Source organism: Phycodurus eques, chromosome 9 (assembly GCF_024500275.1).
Source record: "Phycodurus eques isolate BA_2022a chromosome 9, UOR_Pequ_1.1, whole genome shotgun sequence".
Classification (NCBI taxonomy): Eukaryota; Metazoa; Chordata; class Actinopteri; order Syngnathiformes; family Syngnathidae; genus Phycodurus; species Phycodurus eques.
In genome coordinates, this window is record NC_084533.1 from 23,922,543 (window position 1) to 23,938,853 (window position 16,311).

General features: G+C 38.7%; 1 protein-coding gene across 2 annotated transcripts; it reads left to right on the plus strand.

Moving 5' to 3' along the window:
* The first annotated feature begins 503 nt into the window (after window positions 1-503).
* Window positions 504-15,065, plus strand: LOC133407815 (uncharacterized). Of its 2 annotated transcripts, none has more exons than XM_061686082.1 (7): window positions 504-724; window positions 888-1,045; window positions 3,969-4,228; window positions 4,404-4,491; window positions 5,811-5,923; window positions 6,248-6,397; window positions 13,418-15,065. In XM_061686082.1, exons 1-7 carry the CDS (start codon window positions 634-636, stop codon window positions 13,461-13,463), a joined length of 906 nt encoding a protein of 301 aa, XP_061542066.1. In that variant the 5' UTR covers window positions 504-633; the 3' UTR covers window positions 13,464-15,065. The 2 variants fall into 2 exon arrangements, with proteins under 2 accessions (XP_061542066.1, XP_061542067.1); XM_061686083.1 differs by having other exon boundaries at window positions 6,248-6,346.
* The last annotated feature ends 1,246 nt before the right edge of the window (window positions 15,066-16,311 follow it).

The following is a 16,311-nucleotide window of genomic DNA, read 5'->3' on the forward strand; positions in this document are numbered from 1 at the left end:
AGTCACAAGAGTCAAAGATGGCTTTTGTCTCCCTCTGCTGGCAGTGAATATTATTACAGGCACCTTGAACACTGCTAATTTTCTTGTTTAAAAGGAGACACTATACTGTATGCATTTTTTTCCAATTTAAAACAAACACCATCAACTTCTTTTAAGGTCGGCTAAAAGCTATTGTTTCCGAACATAAGTGTTATGTTTCATTCAACACAGAATGTGTTATTACCTGCCAGCTGTATTTCCCTCAGGCATGGATTTTAATTTTATGTTTTTACAAAGGGGAAGGTGCTGACTCGCTGTAAATCCATTAGCCAAACTGCATGCTCGACACAACATGCCCCAGCATTTTATACATTTTCTGCATACCTGTGTTATTAGTCACCTCTCAGGTAAATGTATTAAAAAAAAAAAAAAAAAAAAAAAAAGCAATGGACCTAAACACGTGCCACCCGCCTCGCCTCTTTGTTTTGACACCAACTCACTCAGATTAACGCTGCAATGTGCCCTCAGTCCACACGCTCCAGTGCTGCTTGAATACTCCTCTGGGAGACGTCCAGTAGGTGTTGGAGCGCACCGAGTGCTTACACTGTAGGATCATGGGAAAGTAGAAGAAGTTGTAGATGGAAAAGGCCGACCATGAGGAGGTTTTTCCATGTGCAGAGGGATGAAGACTACAGTCAGATCCAGTATCTGACAGCCAAGTGCACGCATTTGGCTCGAGACAAAGGTAGACGGACGCTTTATGTACCTTTAAAAGTTTATACAGTAAGTGCGCCATCATTTAAGTGCGAATACGGGAACATGCTTTTAGTGTTTTAATCTGTAGTCCAGGAACACTTTCATGCTGTTAAAGTGATTCTGTGGTTGAGCCTACCTTCTTGTGTTTGCAGCTGTGTCAGACAGGGAGTTCCTGTTGTCTAGGGAAAGAGAGAAGAAGCTGCAGAATGAATTCCAAGCTGTGGCTGCTCAACTTTTCCACCTGGAGAAGAGCAACGTGGAGCTCAGGAGGACACAGGACCAGCTTATTGGCACGATCCAACAGCAGCAGGTGCAGATCGCTTTTATGAAACAGGCCAAATATCTTTAATTCATATCAGCACCACGTTGAATCCCTTCATTGATATCAAACTCCTGCAGAGGGATAATTTTATCCCAGAAGATTCATGCATTATTCACTGAGAAATGTAATCTTCCTTGGTCTCTTCACCCTACTGTATATATTTTTTAAATTATATTAATGTCCCTCAATGGGAAGTTCAACTCCCACTCGGATGTATACTTTGTGTTGCATACCACACACAGAACCAGATTACTCACACAGAGGCATTTAAGGTGAGATTCATAGTGAAAGAGGTGCATGAAGAGTGCTGCACCACTTGAGCTGGGGTGGTCGACAGTAGTCTGTAAATAAACTAGCATCTCTCCAACAATTAGTTGCTATTTTTACATTTTTGTCCAAAGTGGGACTTTAACCTGTGTCCTAAATTTCTAAAGTAAAGCTTTGATATGATTTTAGTATTTGAACAGGATTCTGGCCAATGCATTCAGCTTTCATGTTTAGCTTTGAACAAAGGCTGAGTTGACACTGAAATGGAATAATTATTTGGGGAGCACTGTAATTTCCCCATTGGGATTCTTTTTTTGCAATTATTAGCTGATCAAATATGTTCTTTGTTTAGCAGAAAGACATAAAATGAAACTACAAGTGGACATAGGACAGAGCCCTGTAGTATTCCACATGAAATATACAGTTGTTGCTGCTGGCCAGGAATAGCATGAGCCAGTTCACTACCAGTGCACATGGAATATACCTTATAAATACAAAACAAGTTACCGAGGGCAGAGCCTTTGGTTACTCCACTTGGAATGTACAGTACAAATATAAAATAGGAGAGGATATAGGGAACACCTTTGAGGTACTGCAAATGAAAATATACAGTATTAAATGAAGAAGAGGACCTAAGACAGATCCGTGTGGCATCCCATTTCTGACGAGTCTCACCTTCAATGGCAAGCACATAAATCTCAATAGTTTTTTTTAAACTTGTAACTGTGATAGGATCTTTTTGACCATCTTATATACATTTGTATATGATTAAAGACAGTGTATGTCTTATATGCCCATTGTATAATATGAACTGTCATCCACTGAAACCTCATTCTTGTGTTGTATGTTTTCAACTGAGCAAAGAACACAGAGTGCACACTAGGCACCTTTCAGTGGGATTAGTGGTGAATCAGCAAATTATTGCTTCCAGAAAAAGGCTCTTTTGCACTCTGCCACTGAAATCAAATGAACCATATAACATAAAAGAGGCCAATGAGGTTTAAATGGTCCAAATAGAATTTCAAAATAACCCGGTGCTGGATTTAACCTCACTCTCTCGTAAAGTAAGGTTTAGAAAATGTACCCAAGAGCAGTAACAGTTAGCACCCTATGCTGCATTTGCTTTAATTACGTGTCAATGAGTGTACAACAGTTTAACAGTTTGTAAATACAGAGGTTTTGCAGTAAATTGTCCAGGATTTTTTTAGGATATTTTGACACACATCCAAGCGAGTATTAATACAAATGAATAATTTATTTGATTTTAATTGGTGCATTATGTATTTAGATCGTGTTTGTGTTTTTCTGAATTGGAAATGAGTTGTTTTTTAAACCCATTTCCAGTTTAGCACTTTACCCCCCACTACGGAGATATTCTTAATAAACATTTAAATTTGACAGGAATTTTGGCTGGCACGACAGACTCACTCACGCATCAGGTTTAGGCTTGTCTTGAGCTGTGCGCTCAACAAAATAATTTACAGTGTTGCATCTATTTGAGCACTGCATCTTTGTATTTATTTATGCCTCCATCAATCTCTACTCATCATCCATCTACAGACCATCCCCATCTACAGACTGGATATAAAACATCTACACCCCCCCCCCCCCCTGTTCAAATGCAAGGTTTTTGAGAGTAATGAAACCAATATCATTTATTTCTAAACTTGTTTTCACCATTAATGTGACCTATAACCTGTACAACCTAATTGAAAAAATATATATATTTTAAAGAGGAGAAATAAAACACAAATGTGCACACCCTCTTATAACTGGGGACGAGACTGCGTTTATAATTAACCAATCAGGTTGAAGAACTCCAGAACTTCATTCAGCTTCATTGAAGTACTGCAACAGCCGAACTTTATCTGTGGTTAGTCAGAAGCACTTTAAATGGTGGCAGATGTGTGCTGACTCCCATTTAACACAAGTTTGAATTTGACAGGTTAAATCTGAACACAGCCATATCTCTTGTTACAAGAGGGTGTGCACACCTTTGCAACTACATTATCAGTTGTTTATTTTTTATTTCCTCTTTTAAATATATTTCCATTATTGGTGGAGTTATTATTATTATTATTATTTTTCACCAATAATGTGAATATATTTTATTCACATTATTGGTGGAAAATCTTCCATCCATCCATTTTCTGAGCCGCTTCTCCTCACTAGGGTCGCGGGCGTGCTGGAGCCTATCCCAGCTGTCATCGGGCAGGAGGCGGGGTACACCCTGAACTGGTTGCCAGCCAATCGCAGGGCACATAGAAACAAACAACCATTCGCACTCACAGTCATGCCTACGGGCAATTTAGAGTCTCCAATTAATGCATGTTTTTGGGATGTGGGAGGAAACCAGAGTGCCCGGAGGAAACCAGAGTGCCCGGAGAAAACCCACGCAGGCACGGGGAGAACATGCAAACTCCACACAGGCGGGGCCGGGGATTGAACCCGGGTCCTCAGAACTGTGAGGCTGACGGTCTAACCAGTCGGCCACCGTGGAAAATCTTATATATCATTAAAGCCTGGCATTTGAACATGGATGTGTAAACTTGTTAAAAAAAAAAAACAACTTGTAAACTCTATGTGGCGATCCAATGTAATGTATGTACTATCTATGTCATATAATCTAATGTAATGTATGTAGGAGTTGGTGGAGTGGCTACAGCAGCGTGTGGTTTTCCTGGCGGGGGAGACTGAGCGCGATGCCGAGCTACTGCATCAAGTGTGCTCAGAGCTGCTGTGCCTTCAGAGCTCTGAGGTGCAGCTGGAGGGCCTGGCAGAGGAGCTGCACGCCAAGGCCCTGCTACAGCAGCACAGGGAGGCCGAGAGCCTCGGGGCGGAGCTGCACCCCGAGGACCACCGCGGCGAAGCGCTGACTGATGGCCTCCAGGCGGACCTGGAAATGTAAACTATTATTCTTTTGGTTGTTGTTTCTCCACTGCGTCATACGGAGAGTTGTTTTAATATTTTGTCCCTCTAATGTGGTAACCTTAATATTAGGAACAGCTCTCAAGTAAAAAAGAAACAAAGAAAAAAATGTGAAAAATATGTACTGATGTGTTCCTCATGTCGCCAACAGTAAGACTGCAGAGCTGGATCAGCTTCGAGACGCCAACAAGAAGATGGCGGCAGAGCTGATGGATTTGCGCTTTGCACACGAAGAACAGGTAAACAATAACAACTAATAATGCAAAAATTATAACTCAGTCGCTCAGAAATGTCATTTTTTTAATAGAAAAGAAAATGTTATCTTCATTGTAAAAGTACTGTGTAGTTCTTTAGAATTTCCAAGTGACCCCAGACTTTAGAACAGTGTGTACAGGGTATATATATATATATATATATATATATATATATATATATATATTTTAGATTGTGCAGGTGTACCAAACATACTTTTGGTCTGTAACATCTTAATGTTTCCATTATCTATGTAAAGGCAAAATTGTGGATGTCAAATTGTGGTGTACTTAGTAGTGTCGATGATATTATTATTATTATTATTATCATTATAAACTATATATCATCATGCATTTAAAATAATTTAATATTGTAGGCCTATATAACGGTCAAAATGAGAATTTTGTTTATAAAGGAAAATAGTTTCCATCATATAAATAAATTTGATTTTATTATTTTAGCCTAGAAGCCAACACAATTAGCTTTATTACCTTTATAAAGGAAGAATTTGGGGATTTATTTTTTTAACCATCATATATAATAAAAACAACACAAATATGAGACATAGTATGCATTTGTTCCAATATATTATGGGCATATAATACCACAAACAAAATGTGTATTAGTTTTTGTGAAGGCAAAATTTGGGGATTTCTTTGGATTGTGCTGGTGTACATGTAACGTCGTGTTGTGTCCCATCACAGAAATACAAATACAACTCTACAAACAATATTAAAAAATGTCATGCGTTTTTTACATTTCATTAAATAACCCGAAATGACAAGGGAAATATTTTGAATAATAATTATACAGCAATAGGCTACTCTGCATTGCCTCTTTTGTCCAGCAGGTGTCAGATTTGCTCAACACTAACGCCCTTGTCTTCATAGAGAGATTCTAATGGAGGTTTAAAGTGCAAGCGTGGGTTATTTGTCTTTGTCAAGCGTGAAGCCAAGTTTCTCCAGAAATGATGAAACGCTAAATTAGCAGTCGGGGAAATCATGAAACATTCCTATCTGTCAAGATTTTCTTCTTTTTTTTTTTTTTTTTTTAAATTTACACTTGACTTGGACAATTCCAAACCAGTCAATCAAACCACAAACCTTCCAAAATCTACAATTACCTTTCACTGCAAGTGCACAAGACAAGTTGCTTGTGTTAAAAAAAAAAAAAAAAAACGCAATAAGAACATGTAACAGTATGAAAGAGTCCCACACATTGTCTGCTTTTTTTTTTGGAGTTGACTAGATCCTGGTTATTAGTGCATATTATAACAATAATAATAATGCATGATGTTGTTTCTGAGGTGAGAGCTCTGCGATGGGAGAATGACAGCGGTGCGAGGAAGCTCCAGGAAACGCTGGAGCAGTTTGAGTGGCTGTGTCAGCAACAGCGCTACTGGATGGCGTGCGTCAAGAGGTGGGAAGCTGCCTGAACGCACCGAGGTCACATGGTCACGCTTAAGACACGTTTCCATGCAGCAGGCGTTGGGTTTTACAGCATTAAAATACTATGTTGTTATAGTGTAACTGGATTTAAATGAGGTTTGGCATCAAATTTAAGCAAAAAGCTGCATTATATCCACGCATTAAAGGCCCATGTCAGTCACACTACCTATTGACATATAGTGTTAATTACAACATATGTATGCTGTGTTAATATTCCTATGATTATTGGTCAAACTATAATAATAACACGCAGAAAATTAACGTTAGTTTAATTGCCATTCATTTGGTTTTTCAGCTTCAAAGACTGCTTTATGGGGGAAAGAGAAGATCTGCTTCAGCAAGTCCGCACGCTGGAAAGAAAGGCCAAACAATGGAAGAAGTCAAACGATCACAGGTGCCAACAGACCCCACACTGCCTTCTACAGGACAACGACTGCTCTAACAGGTTTATCGGAAAGCACAATCAACACTTTTTTTGTTTTTTTTTTGCACTATTTTAATCGTTCAGAGTTCAGACATGATGGCAGACACTCGTATGACATTGAGCTATCAAAGTGCACTTCATACACTACACAGGTTATGCGGACTGTATGCGCAAAAATATAACAGAAAAAAAACAAAAACAAAACATCCATCTTATGTTCATTGAAGACTCTAAATTGTCCATCAGTGTGATCCGACTCATACTTGTATAACATTTACAAATGTAAGAGACAATACAGCTTTCATGATGGCAACAGGCAATGGAAGAATTCACTTTACATTATTTGCTATGGGAAATGTTGACATTAGAAAAACACGGTCAGTGTCACAGAGTAAACTCTGTTCAATTATTTTAGCTGGTCTACTCTTCAGGAAGATGATTGTTTTAGGGAAGACATCTGACGAACATGAAAGGACTTGCGCGTGGAAAATGCAAACAGCATATAAAAACATAGTCGTTTAGCTGGTCAATTGGACAATTAACGGTGAAGACCAGTACAAAACGAAATAACATAAATAAAAGTGAGCTGGGTTTACCACAATGGATGATGATTGACTTTTGGAAGACTTTTTACAATCATAAAAGGACTTTTTACTTGGAAAATCCAAATAAGCATGTCCTTTAGACATTTAAAAAAAAAGCATTCTAAAAACATGGTGGAGTACCCAAAGAAAGAAATGTTAAAGTATTTAGTTGGTCGATTCTTGGACAATTAACACTGACGACGAAAAACTAATCCAAAAATTTGAGCTGCATTTAGCCCAATGGAAGATGATTGTCTTTTGGAAGACTTTTACGATCATAAAATGACTTTTACTTGGAAAATCTAAACAAGCCTGTCGTTTAGACATGGAAAAAAAAAAACATTTAAAAACATGGTGGAAGACCCAAAGTGAGAAATGTTCCAGAATATTTAAAGAAAAAAAGCCTTCAGGGACAACAGACCGGTGGAGAATGTCTGGGTTTGGTTGCGGGATTGAAATAGAAGACTTAAAAAAAATAGAGCTAATATTCTGAGGCAGAGTGTTTCCTAACCTAAAAGTGTTCTTTGAAACTTTGCGGGCACTGGAATCTCTTCACAGTTTTTATGCTAATTAAGGTTTAGCTTAGCATATGGCCAGCACTTATGGGAAGTAACAAAGTACAAATACTTATTTACTGTACTTATGTAGATTTTCCAGGTGTCTGTACTTTACATGAGTATTAAGTCAGAGCCAACGCTGGCTAGTTGATGGTATATAAAAAAAAAAAAAAAAAAAAAATTCATTTTACCAAGTTATTAAAACAGGTACAGTATGGTATATATTTGACAAGAAAAAAAAATATTTTTAATTTTTACTGCCAAACAAAAATCATGCAAAGGAGCTGTGGCGACCCCTGATGAGACAAAAAAAAAAGTCGAAACAATGACAACAACAGCTTAAGTACATTTCAATCTTTACTTTTTTAAACTTTTACTGAAGTAAAGGAGTCAAATCAGTACTACTTTTCCCAGTCTTATGTATAAGCACATATCTCTACATAAGTACAAAGTGTGAGTACTTTTGCCACTTCTGATGACTTGGGACAAAGTACCTCAAATCTGCAAATACTCAGAGCAAATGTGGGCTGCATGAAGGGGGAAAAATGATGTGCTGTGTTGTACAGTTGGCATCTGCGGCGACACAGGTGGTTGGAGGCCGTCTATCTTGTGGAGCTTATGCTTTTGGCAGCCGCCGTCGATGTAAAGTAAATCTTTCAAAACAAAAAGCCAAAAAGGCGGCGGGGGCAGCGGGCTCTCCCTTTACGGGTCGCTTATCTATAGCTTCACCTCCTGTTGGACTTCATATTCGCGTTTTTACAAGGGCCGACCCAGCGAGGGAAAGTGGGTTGACAATATGGAGGGAAAAAGTTCATCTGTTGCTGCATAGAAAGGCGGCGGCGCTGCCGGAACACTCAAGACGTTTTCTATTTTATTTTATATGACGGCTGCGTATATTAGTGAAGAAACAACTCTCCGAAGTCCAAACTGTCTTTACCAGGCAGGCGATGCCTGTCTGACGCAATCAATCTTTAGTCAAAGCAATTGTGAGACCATCAACATTTGACAGTTTATTCTATTGCTGGCAGTAAATCTGATTCATGTCCAGTGAGGGTTGGACTCCGCCAACGCTGCCCTTTGTCACGATTTTGTTCATAAACTTTATGGACAGAATTGCCAAGTGCAGCCGAGTTGTTGAAGGGATCCAGTTCGGTGGCCTCAGTCTTGCGTCTCTGCTTTTGTGGTTGTGTTGGTCCCATCAAGATGCGATCTTTAACTCTCGTTGGAGCGGTTCGCAACCCAGTGTGAAGCGGTCGGGTTGAGAATCAGGGCCTCCAAATCTGAGACCGTGGTCCTAAGTTGGAAAAGGTACTATATGACGGTACTATGGACCATATCAAAAACCCCTGATCCTGCGCATTGCCGCCCTGTGCGGTCGCACGTTTCGCACATGCCACTGATTGTACTTCATGTTGGAACTTTGTGATGGCCATAAAGCTTCTCATACTGGCACTTTCTAACATTGTCGAAGATGAAAAACATAAGCCTATTTTGACAAAGTAAGGAGTAGTAAGTGCAGATATCGGTTTAGCTAAAAAGTTGTCAGAAAAATAAGTGCAGATACCTGAAATATCTACTTAAGTACAGTAACATAGTATTTGTACTTAATTACCTCCCACTACTACCTGGAGCCCCACCCTACTGCTGTCATGCAATTTACTTCCATTAGTGGTAAATACAAAATAGACAGCAGTGATAAATGTGCATTTGATCACCGTCAAACACGTAGTCAGAAGCTAGAACCCCGAGCCAAACGCTAATAGAATGCATCTGTGCTATATCATCATGTCTGGAAATAAACATTCACTTATTATTTTAGCGAACACACGGCACGCAACTGGGAACTGGGACGTTAGCACTGACGCTAAAGCTAAAACACGAGACCGCTAGAGCAGGTGATCCGAGGTCACCGTCGCATCAGACTTATTGTTACAAGTCAGGACAACATGATTTTTTAAAGTGTTATCTTAAGATCACATTACAACACCATGTTCCCTTAAAGGTCGGTACGTAAATAAAGACGAGGAGTCTAGGAGGACTTTTTGATTATTTTCTTTTTTCGCGGCCATCCTTCAACTATAAAGGGGCTTTTCGGAGACGTCTGGAACGCGACAACACGCAATTCTCAAGAGTGAAGTTGAAATTTAAAACACGGAGATATTAATCTGAGGACGACTCTGAGTTCCCACGTGGATTTGTCACGCAGCTGGGGCCCTGGAGTCTAATCAGTCTTTTAGGTTACTGTGTTTATGTGGGGCGACTTTTGATTGAAACTCTTGAACGCAGTACGAAAACTCCGAGCAAGCATTTACACACACTGACAGTGACTTAAAAAGAACTATGTCGGGTTTTTTTTTTTTTTTCTAAGCCAATGTTTGAAATATGTAAATAAGAAGACGTTTGATAGACATCACAACAGCAAGTTGTCAGATTTTGCTTTGAATTTTGGGCAATGGAGCCACATTAGCTTCTCGTGGCCCAAATCCCAAACCATCTTTCCAAGGCAGCAGAGATGACTAATAACAAGCACAGGCTGGTGATTTTTTTCAGTCGCCTCTGTGCGCCATTCCACCGCACCTCTTACGCTGGCTCTGCTGTGCATTTGCTCGGGATAATTATTTAGATTGAGTGCAGATGATATTTTTTTCCTCTTTTTTTTCTTTTTTTTTCTTTTTTAAAAAGATAGAGAAAGACACTTACTGGAGGAACAGGGACCGCTGGAGGGAAAATGTTAGGATGTAAGAAAATTCCAGCTTCTTGCGCACATGATTCCGAGACCATTCAGAGTAGATCATCAGAAGTCTAACACAATCCATTCCAGTAGGATTTTTTGTTACCTTTGATTGGAAATAGGTAAATCCGTTTGAGGGTTGTTTAATTCATTAGTGTGCCGGGAGACATCATCAGGTGTGCCGCAGGAAATTATCCAATTTCAACTCAATTAGTGCAAAAAAAATTACTTACTTATGACACATAACGTATCTTGGTTCAGCTTTCTATGCCATTGACATTTAGTGACAGGCAGAACAATTCAATGGCAGAAGGTGCAATTAACCTGTTGCAATTCATAAAGTAGAATTTTTTTGTTGCTTTGTGTTTTTCATTTGTGAGTAAATTGAAACGAGATCGTTGTTAAGTACACACTCTTTACAAATGTGAATTTTGTGCCTTGGCTTGATTAAGGTTGGGAAACACACTGGTTTAAGTCACGTTTTATAGTTGTAGTATAGCATTTACTGTAGGGGTTTAACAGTACCACAAAAAGCAATAGTACATAATAGGACTGTTTTTATTTACTATTAATATAAAAACAATGAACAAATTTAGTATTACAAGTAAAATTCATAACTGTCTTCAACCTATTAAATAAAATTTCAACATAATAACACATTTTAGCATAATCAATAGTTTTACAAAAATAATGGATACAAGTACCAGTTATTAATATTAAAACTTAAAAATAATTAAGTATAAAAAATATTACTTTTGAGTAACACTAATTCATTAACTCCCCAAAAATGTGTTGTGTTTTTTGCATAGTTAATAGTCTTTTAAGCACAAAAAAATACGTTATAAAAGTCCTGGTTACTAATAGTAAGACTTAAAAACAAAGTGTGTAGAAGGTTTAACCTTCATGAGTATCAGTACTTCAATAAGTAACATCGTAGCATAGTTGGTAGTCACGGAAGTATAAAAGTTATCGTTAAGTTTTAAGACTAACAATACATTATTATTAATGAGATGTGCTAAAGGGGTTGAACTTTTGAAATCGTAAAACCTTGAAGTTACTTTTTTTTCAGGCATAATCTTTGTTTTTGTTATGGTTCTTGATTCATTTTTCCGATTTTGGACCATGTTTTCCGAGATATTTTACTTTAAATTTTCTGGCGGTCATTTTTGAAAAGGAGGTCATATTAGAGACACATAAATGTGTTGATAGTCATGGGATGCTAGCGATTTTGTTCTTTTTCTAAATCGACATCTAGATAATATTTATAATAGTTGTAGTGAGGCGGCATTAAAATAGCTCCACAAGCCCTTTGACATATTGATGGCTGTGGGGGATGTTTGCTCGTGTTCCCCCCCACCCACCGACTTAATCGTCTTCCAGCGTCTGTCTGCCGCCTCAAACTCTGAAACGGGGAAATTGACTTTGACACAAATACTGTCTCGCATTCAGGTGTTTACATGCCAAACATTTGTAGCCCCTCTTCTGCATGCAACCTCGACCCGACCGTGAACTCCTGAGGACGATTTATGCTCGTTCTATCATTTAGACTTTATGAAGTTTTCACCACAATAAAGTCCTCGCTGACATCAGTGCTGACATTCGTAAATCTCAGAGATACTCTATATACTGAATAGCGTGCGTAACTGGTGACCTCTGGGTTGGGTATTCATTGTCTTAGCGTTTTATTGGTTTCTTTGGGGTTATGTTAATCTGACATAATGGACATTTTTCTTTGATAAGACTGTCTCTTAGTGTTTCCAGAAGCTTGATGTTGCGACTTATATGTTGAACAGGGGTGGGCAGGCGGATTGATCAAGATCTTTGCCAATAAACACCGAAATCAAAACAAAATAAGGTGGCCACGCTCATTAGTCAAAATATTCGCATTTCGAATCATCTTTCCCTATTGAAATGAATGGCAATGCCATTAATCCGTTCCAGCCCCCAAAAACACTGACAAAAAAAGTAGGGTATCTTTTAAATGCACTCTACTATATTATACTTTAAACAGATACTCTAATAATATGATGAAATCAATCAAGAATTAAACAGTTTGTGCCTTATGATTTCACACATTTGTAGTGCAGCTCCTTCTGGTGTGCACGCCTTGGCCACCATGGGCAATATAATACATATATACGTATGCACACGAAGAAGATAAAGAATATATGCCTGTGCGTGTTGTTATATTGTCTGTCTACATGTGTTGCTGCATGGTTTGTATTCAGATACCAGTTACGAAAAGGGTTGTAGCACCGCAACATCGATACTACTTTAAATAGCCTGTCTATGGTGTTCACTATTCACCTATTTGTGTTTTTGTCAGTGGCACATTTCCTCATCTAGCCACTGAAAAACTCATATTCAAGATTTTAATGCCCTTTCTACAATGCTCTAAATTACCACAAGATGGCGCCAAATCCCTGGCTAATAGGAAATTATTAATTGGTGTCAAAGAAATGTTGAAGTGATACATGCCGACTGTGATGCTAACATTTATATATTATACATTTTATATTTTAAGAAGGAGCTAAATTTATTTCACCGCATGTACATGAGCAGTTTTTCCAAATAAAAACAGCGGTAAGCTATTTTTTTAAGATGGATGGATATTAAAATATTTTGGGATTATATTTTGTGGTATATTTACCGTTTAGGCTACCAATATAGGCATTTCTAGGGTATCCCTTCCTCCTTCCCCCACCCACGATTGTTCGTGGCAGGCCTCGGTCCCTATCCCCCGCGAATAGTGGGAGTTTCTGTCGTAGTTATTAAACTGATTTTGGCTACTGGGAAGTTGAGGAGCTGTTACAAAAGTTCATCTAAGCCTTTTGGAAACAGGGATCGAACAGTGATTCCAGGTTGTAAAAATGCACTATTTTCCTAACCCGGTCACCCATCTGACTTTCTCCGTCCACCTCACCCTGGTTATTTATCGAAATGTTGCACATGAAGAAAAATATGTTTTGTTGGAATCCTAAATGAGGAAGCTGTTTTCTTTTATGAGCACGTAAATTTGCAAGCAGAGGCCGCGTCGGCACATCTTCTCAGCACTTATTGGCACATATCTGATGCACGCATGATTCCTATTCCGAGTTCCCGTCACGCGCATATTTTCTGTTTATTGTTTTTGATCATCCTCGCTCACAGTTTATTATTCTGCCCTCAGGCAGGGAGTCCTATCAACAGATACCAAAAACCTCGTTGAGGATTAAAAGGTCTGCAACCAGGACGTCTCTTCTGCAAAGCACACTGCGGAATACAGTGGAAGCAGCAAAGAAGAACAAAAACATTACACTTTGTAGTTCGAGCACAATTGTTTGGCAGGAATTAACATTACCTGTACAGTGAATAGTTCTATTTTATGAGGGTGAATTAGTGAATTATATTATTTCCTTTGGGAATTTTTTTTAAATATATCTATAACAGCATCTATTCATATAGTTTAAAGACAATAATCTGCATTAACAAATAACACAAAATTATGAACAGTCGCACATGCCCATCACGTGTGCCCGAGCCTCTTCACATGGATCACATGCTCCTGTAAACTATTCTGACCTTGTAATCATCTCTGCTAACAAGAGCAGGAAGACACCTGAGAATGTTATTGAGTAAGAAAATCTATGCCGGGTAGCAGCACCTGGTGCACAGAGAAGGACATAAACAAATTGTTGTGGTCCTGAAAGAGCCTCTAATGATCCTTCCCCCTGCTGAGAATTTGTTACGACTTAACTGATGATGCCATCCGTTCAGTTATCGCTTCCCCTTCTCCACTGGAATCTTTTGAAGTTGACTTTAATTAAGGTTTTCTGCCAAGTTGGCCTGACATTGCAAGCTTTTGTACGCCAGGACACTAAATTGTCCCCTTCAGCCAGTGACCGAGTGAGTGATCATCGGCGGCGCTAAGGGAACTTATCCACTTCCACCTCAGTTGTGAGAAAAATATTATTTCTAAATTACAAATATATCGCTGTCTCTATCTCTATCTATGCCAGTGACATTGAAAGGCAGAACAATGAAATGCTTTTCCATTTGGTGGCGGAAGGCATAATATATAATAATATACCTGGATATTCACCTGTTGCCATTCATACAACAGAATACGTACAGTAAGTCATGACTTCCTGCGAGCGTATGAGCTTTGTGTTCAAAAACACAGACTACACATTTTTACTGAGTAAGTCAATTTGTGGGTAAATTGAGAGGCGATCATCATTATTTTTGTTTGGTGGTGTGCGGTGAGATTTTTCTTGTGTAAAACGGATGCCATGGCTCAATAAAGGTTGGCAAATACTGCCTCAAAAGTCATCTTTAGCGTTTGTTTATCCAATTATCTACCTTCCTACTTAGTGACCTGCTGTATATAGCTAGCTACCTGCTAATTAGCCCCCTACTTACCTACCTTTCAAGCTAGCTACCTGTCTAGCTATCAACGTTCCTACGCATCTACCTACCTAACTTACTTAATTACCTTACTAACTAACTAACTAACTAAGTAACTAACTGTGGAACGTGTGTGGATTTGTCCCCACTTTCTGTGAGTCGAGTAAGTAAAGCAAATAAAATAAAAAATAAAAAAAATCACTGGATTCATTTGCATTTGTGGATCAACTTAAAGCATCATTCATGTCATTCTGAAGCACGTGTGGGCGTCCTGCCTTCACCACATCCCCGAAAGCAAACATGTTGTCCAGATGGCAGCATTCAGTCACGGCGTCGGTCATGTGCGATCCAGATGACAGATGGATGGACGGACGGACGGACACGCAGTGAAATAGCCAAAAACAACTCTCAGGTGATGCAAATATTTTGGCCCTAAAAAAAAAAAAAGCTTCCATGTCACAATGGCACTCTTGGGAGGAGCATCTCTGAACTCCAGAGGTGGAATAGCTTAGATTTCTTTTTTATTTTGTAATGAATGCAAATTCCATCATAGCCAGGATACCGCTGTGACATGTCAGCAAAAGTTTAAGTTATGAAAAAAAAAAGGTATACTTTACTACCTTTGCTTCTCGCATGTCTCAATGCTCTTTTTAAAATGTCAAGGTTCTTTATTTTTCATTGTAGCCAAGTAAATATACGTGGCAAACAAAATATGTAGCACCTGTTATTGAGATGTTAGTAATACAAACAAATGAAACCATATGCGCTAGCACTATGACCTAGTGGTTAGCATATCCGCCTCACAGTTATGAGATAAGCGAGCTGCAAATAAAAGTCTTCTGGTGTTTTTCTTCTTCCCCCCACTTATGTGATGAATATTATTTTTTTTTGCTTTTTGAGTTGGGGGGCGGCAGTGACTACTTTTATTTCCTAAAAAATTTATCAAAAGTCAATAGCGTGTATACATAAAAACATATACCGGTGCCTGGGGTGTGTGAAAAGGTATACTTTCATTCCAATATGATACTGCATGTAATGTCTAAAGTTACAAGTATGGCGCCTGTGGTGACCAGTACCCGGATGTAGTGACGTCACGTGACAGTAAACATCAATACTCGAGATCATATTTTACATGAGCAATTATGGTACCACGGCCGAGGTGCGAGCACCAGGATTAACAATGTGAGGCGACTGGAAACAGGCAGTCTCTGCACACAATAAATAAACATGTGACAGTGGAGGTGTTATTAATAGCAGCGTTAAAGACACGGGAAGAATAGTGTAGTGTTTATACACAGCCAGACAAAACACATCACAGAGATTTAATGCCAGGATCTAAGGAGACTTGTTATAATGGAAATCAGCTGACTTTATGTCTGTGTAGTTGTTCACATGTGACAACTGTGACATTTGTGGATTACAAATTTGGAAATACTGTAATTAAAAGGCGTTTATGGCTGTTTTAGTGCACCATGATGACGAAAAAAAAAAAAAACCTTGACACCAGTTTGGTAGTGGTTCTTTAGACACTTAAACTAAAGGACTTTTACTTCTTTAAAATGCTGGATGGCTTGTTTCAGTTGAATGCGGCAAAAACTCAAGTATTAAGCATTGCGCCTGACAATGTACCTCCAAAAGTTATTTCTTGTTTAGCGCCTCTACATTTGTAAAAAAAAA

Excerpts from the sequence above, each read along its gene's own strand:
- LOC133407815 (XM_061686082.1), top strand. The coding sequence starts at position 634 with ATGAGGAGGTTTTTCCATGTGCAGAGGGATGAAGACTACAGTCAGATC. Across the intron at positions 4,492-5,810 it reads GCTTTGCACACGAAGAACAG|GTGAGAGCTCTGCGATGGGA; the intron begins GTAAACAATAAC and ends GTTGTTTCTGAG. Across the intron at positions 6,398-13,417 it reads GACAACGACTGCTCTAACAG|GCAGGGAGTCCTATCAACAG; the intron begins GTTTATCGGAAA and ends TTCTGCCCTCAG.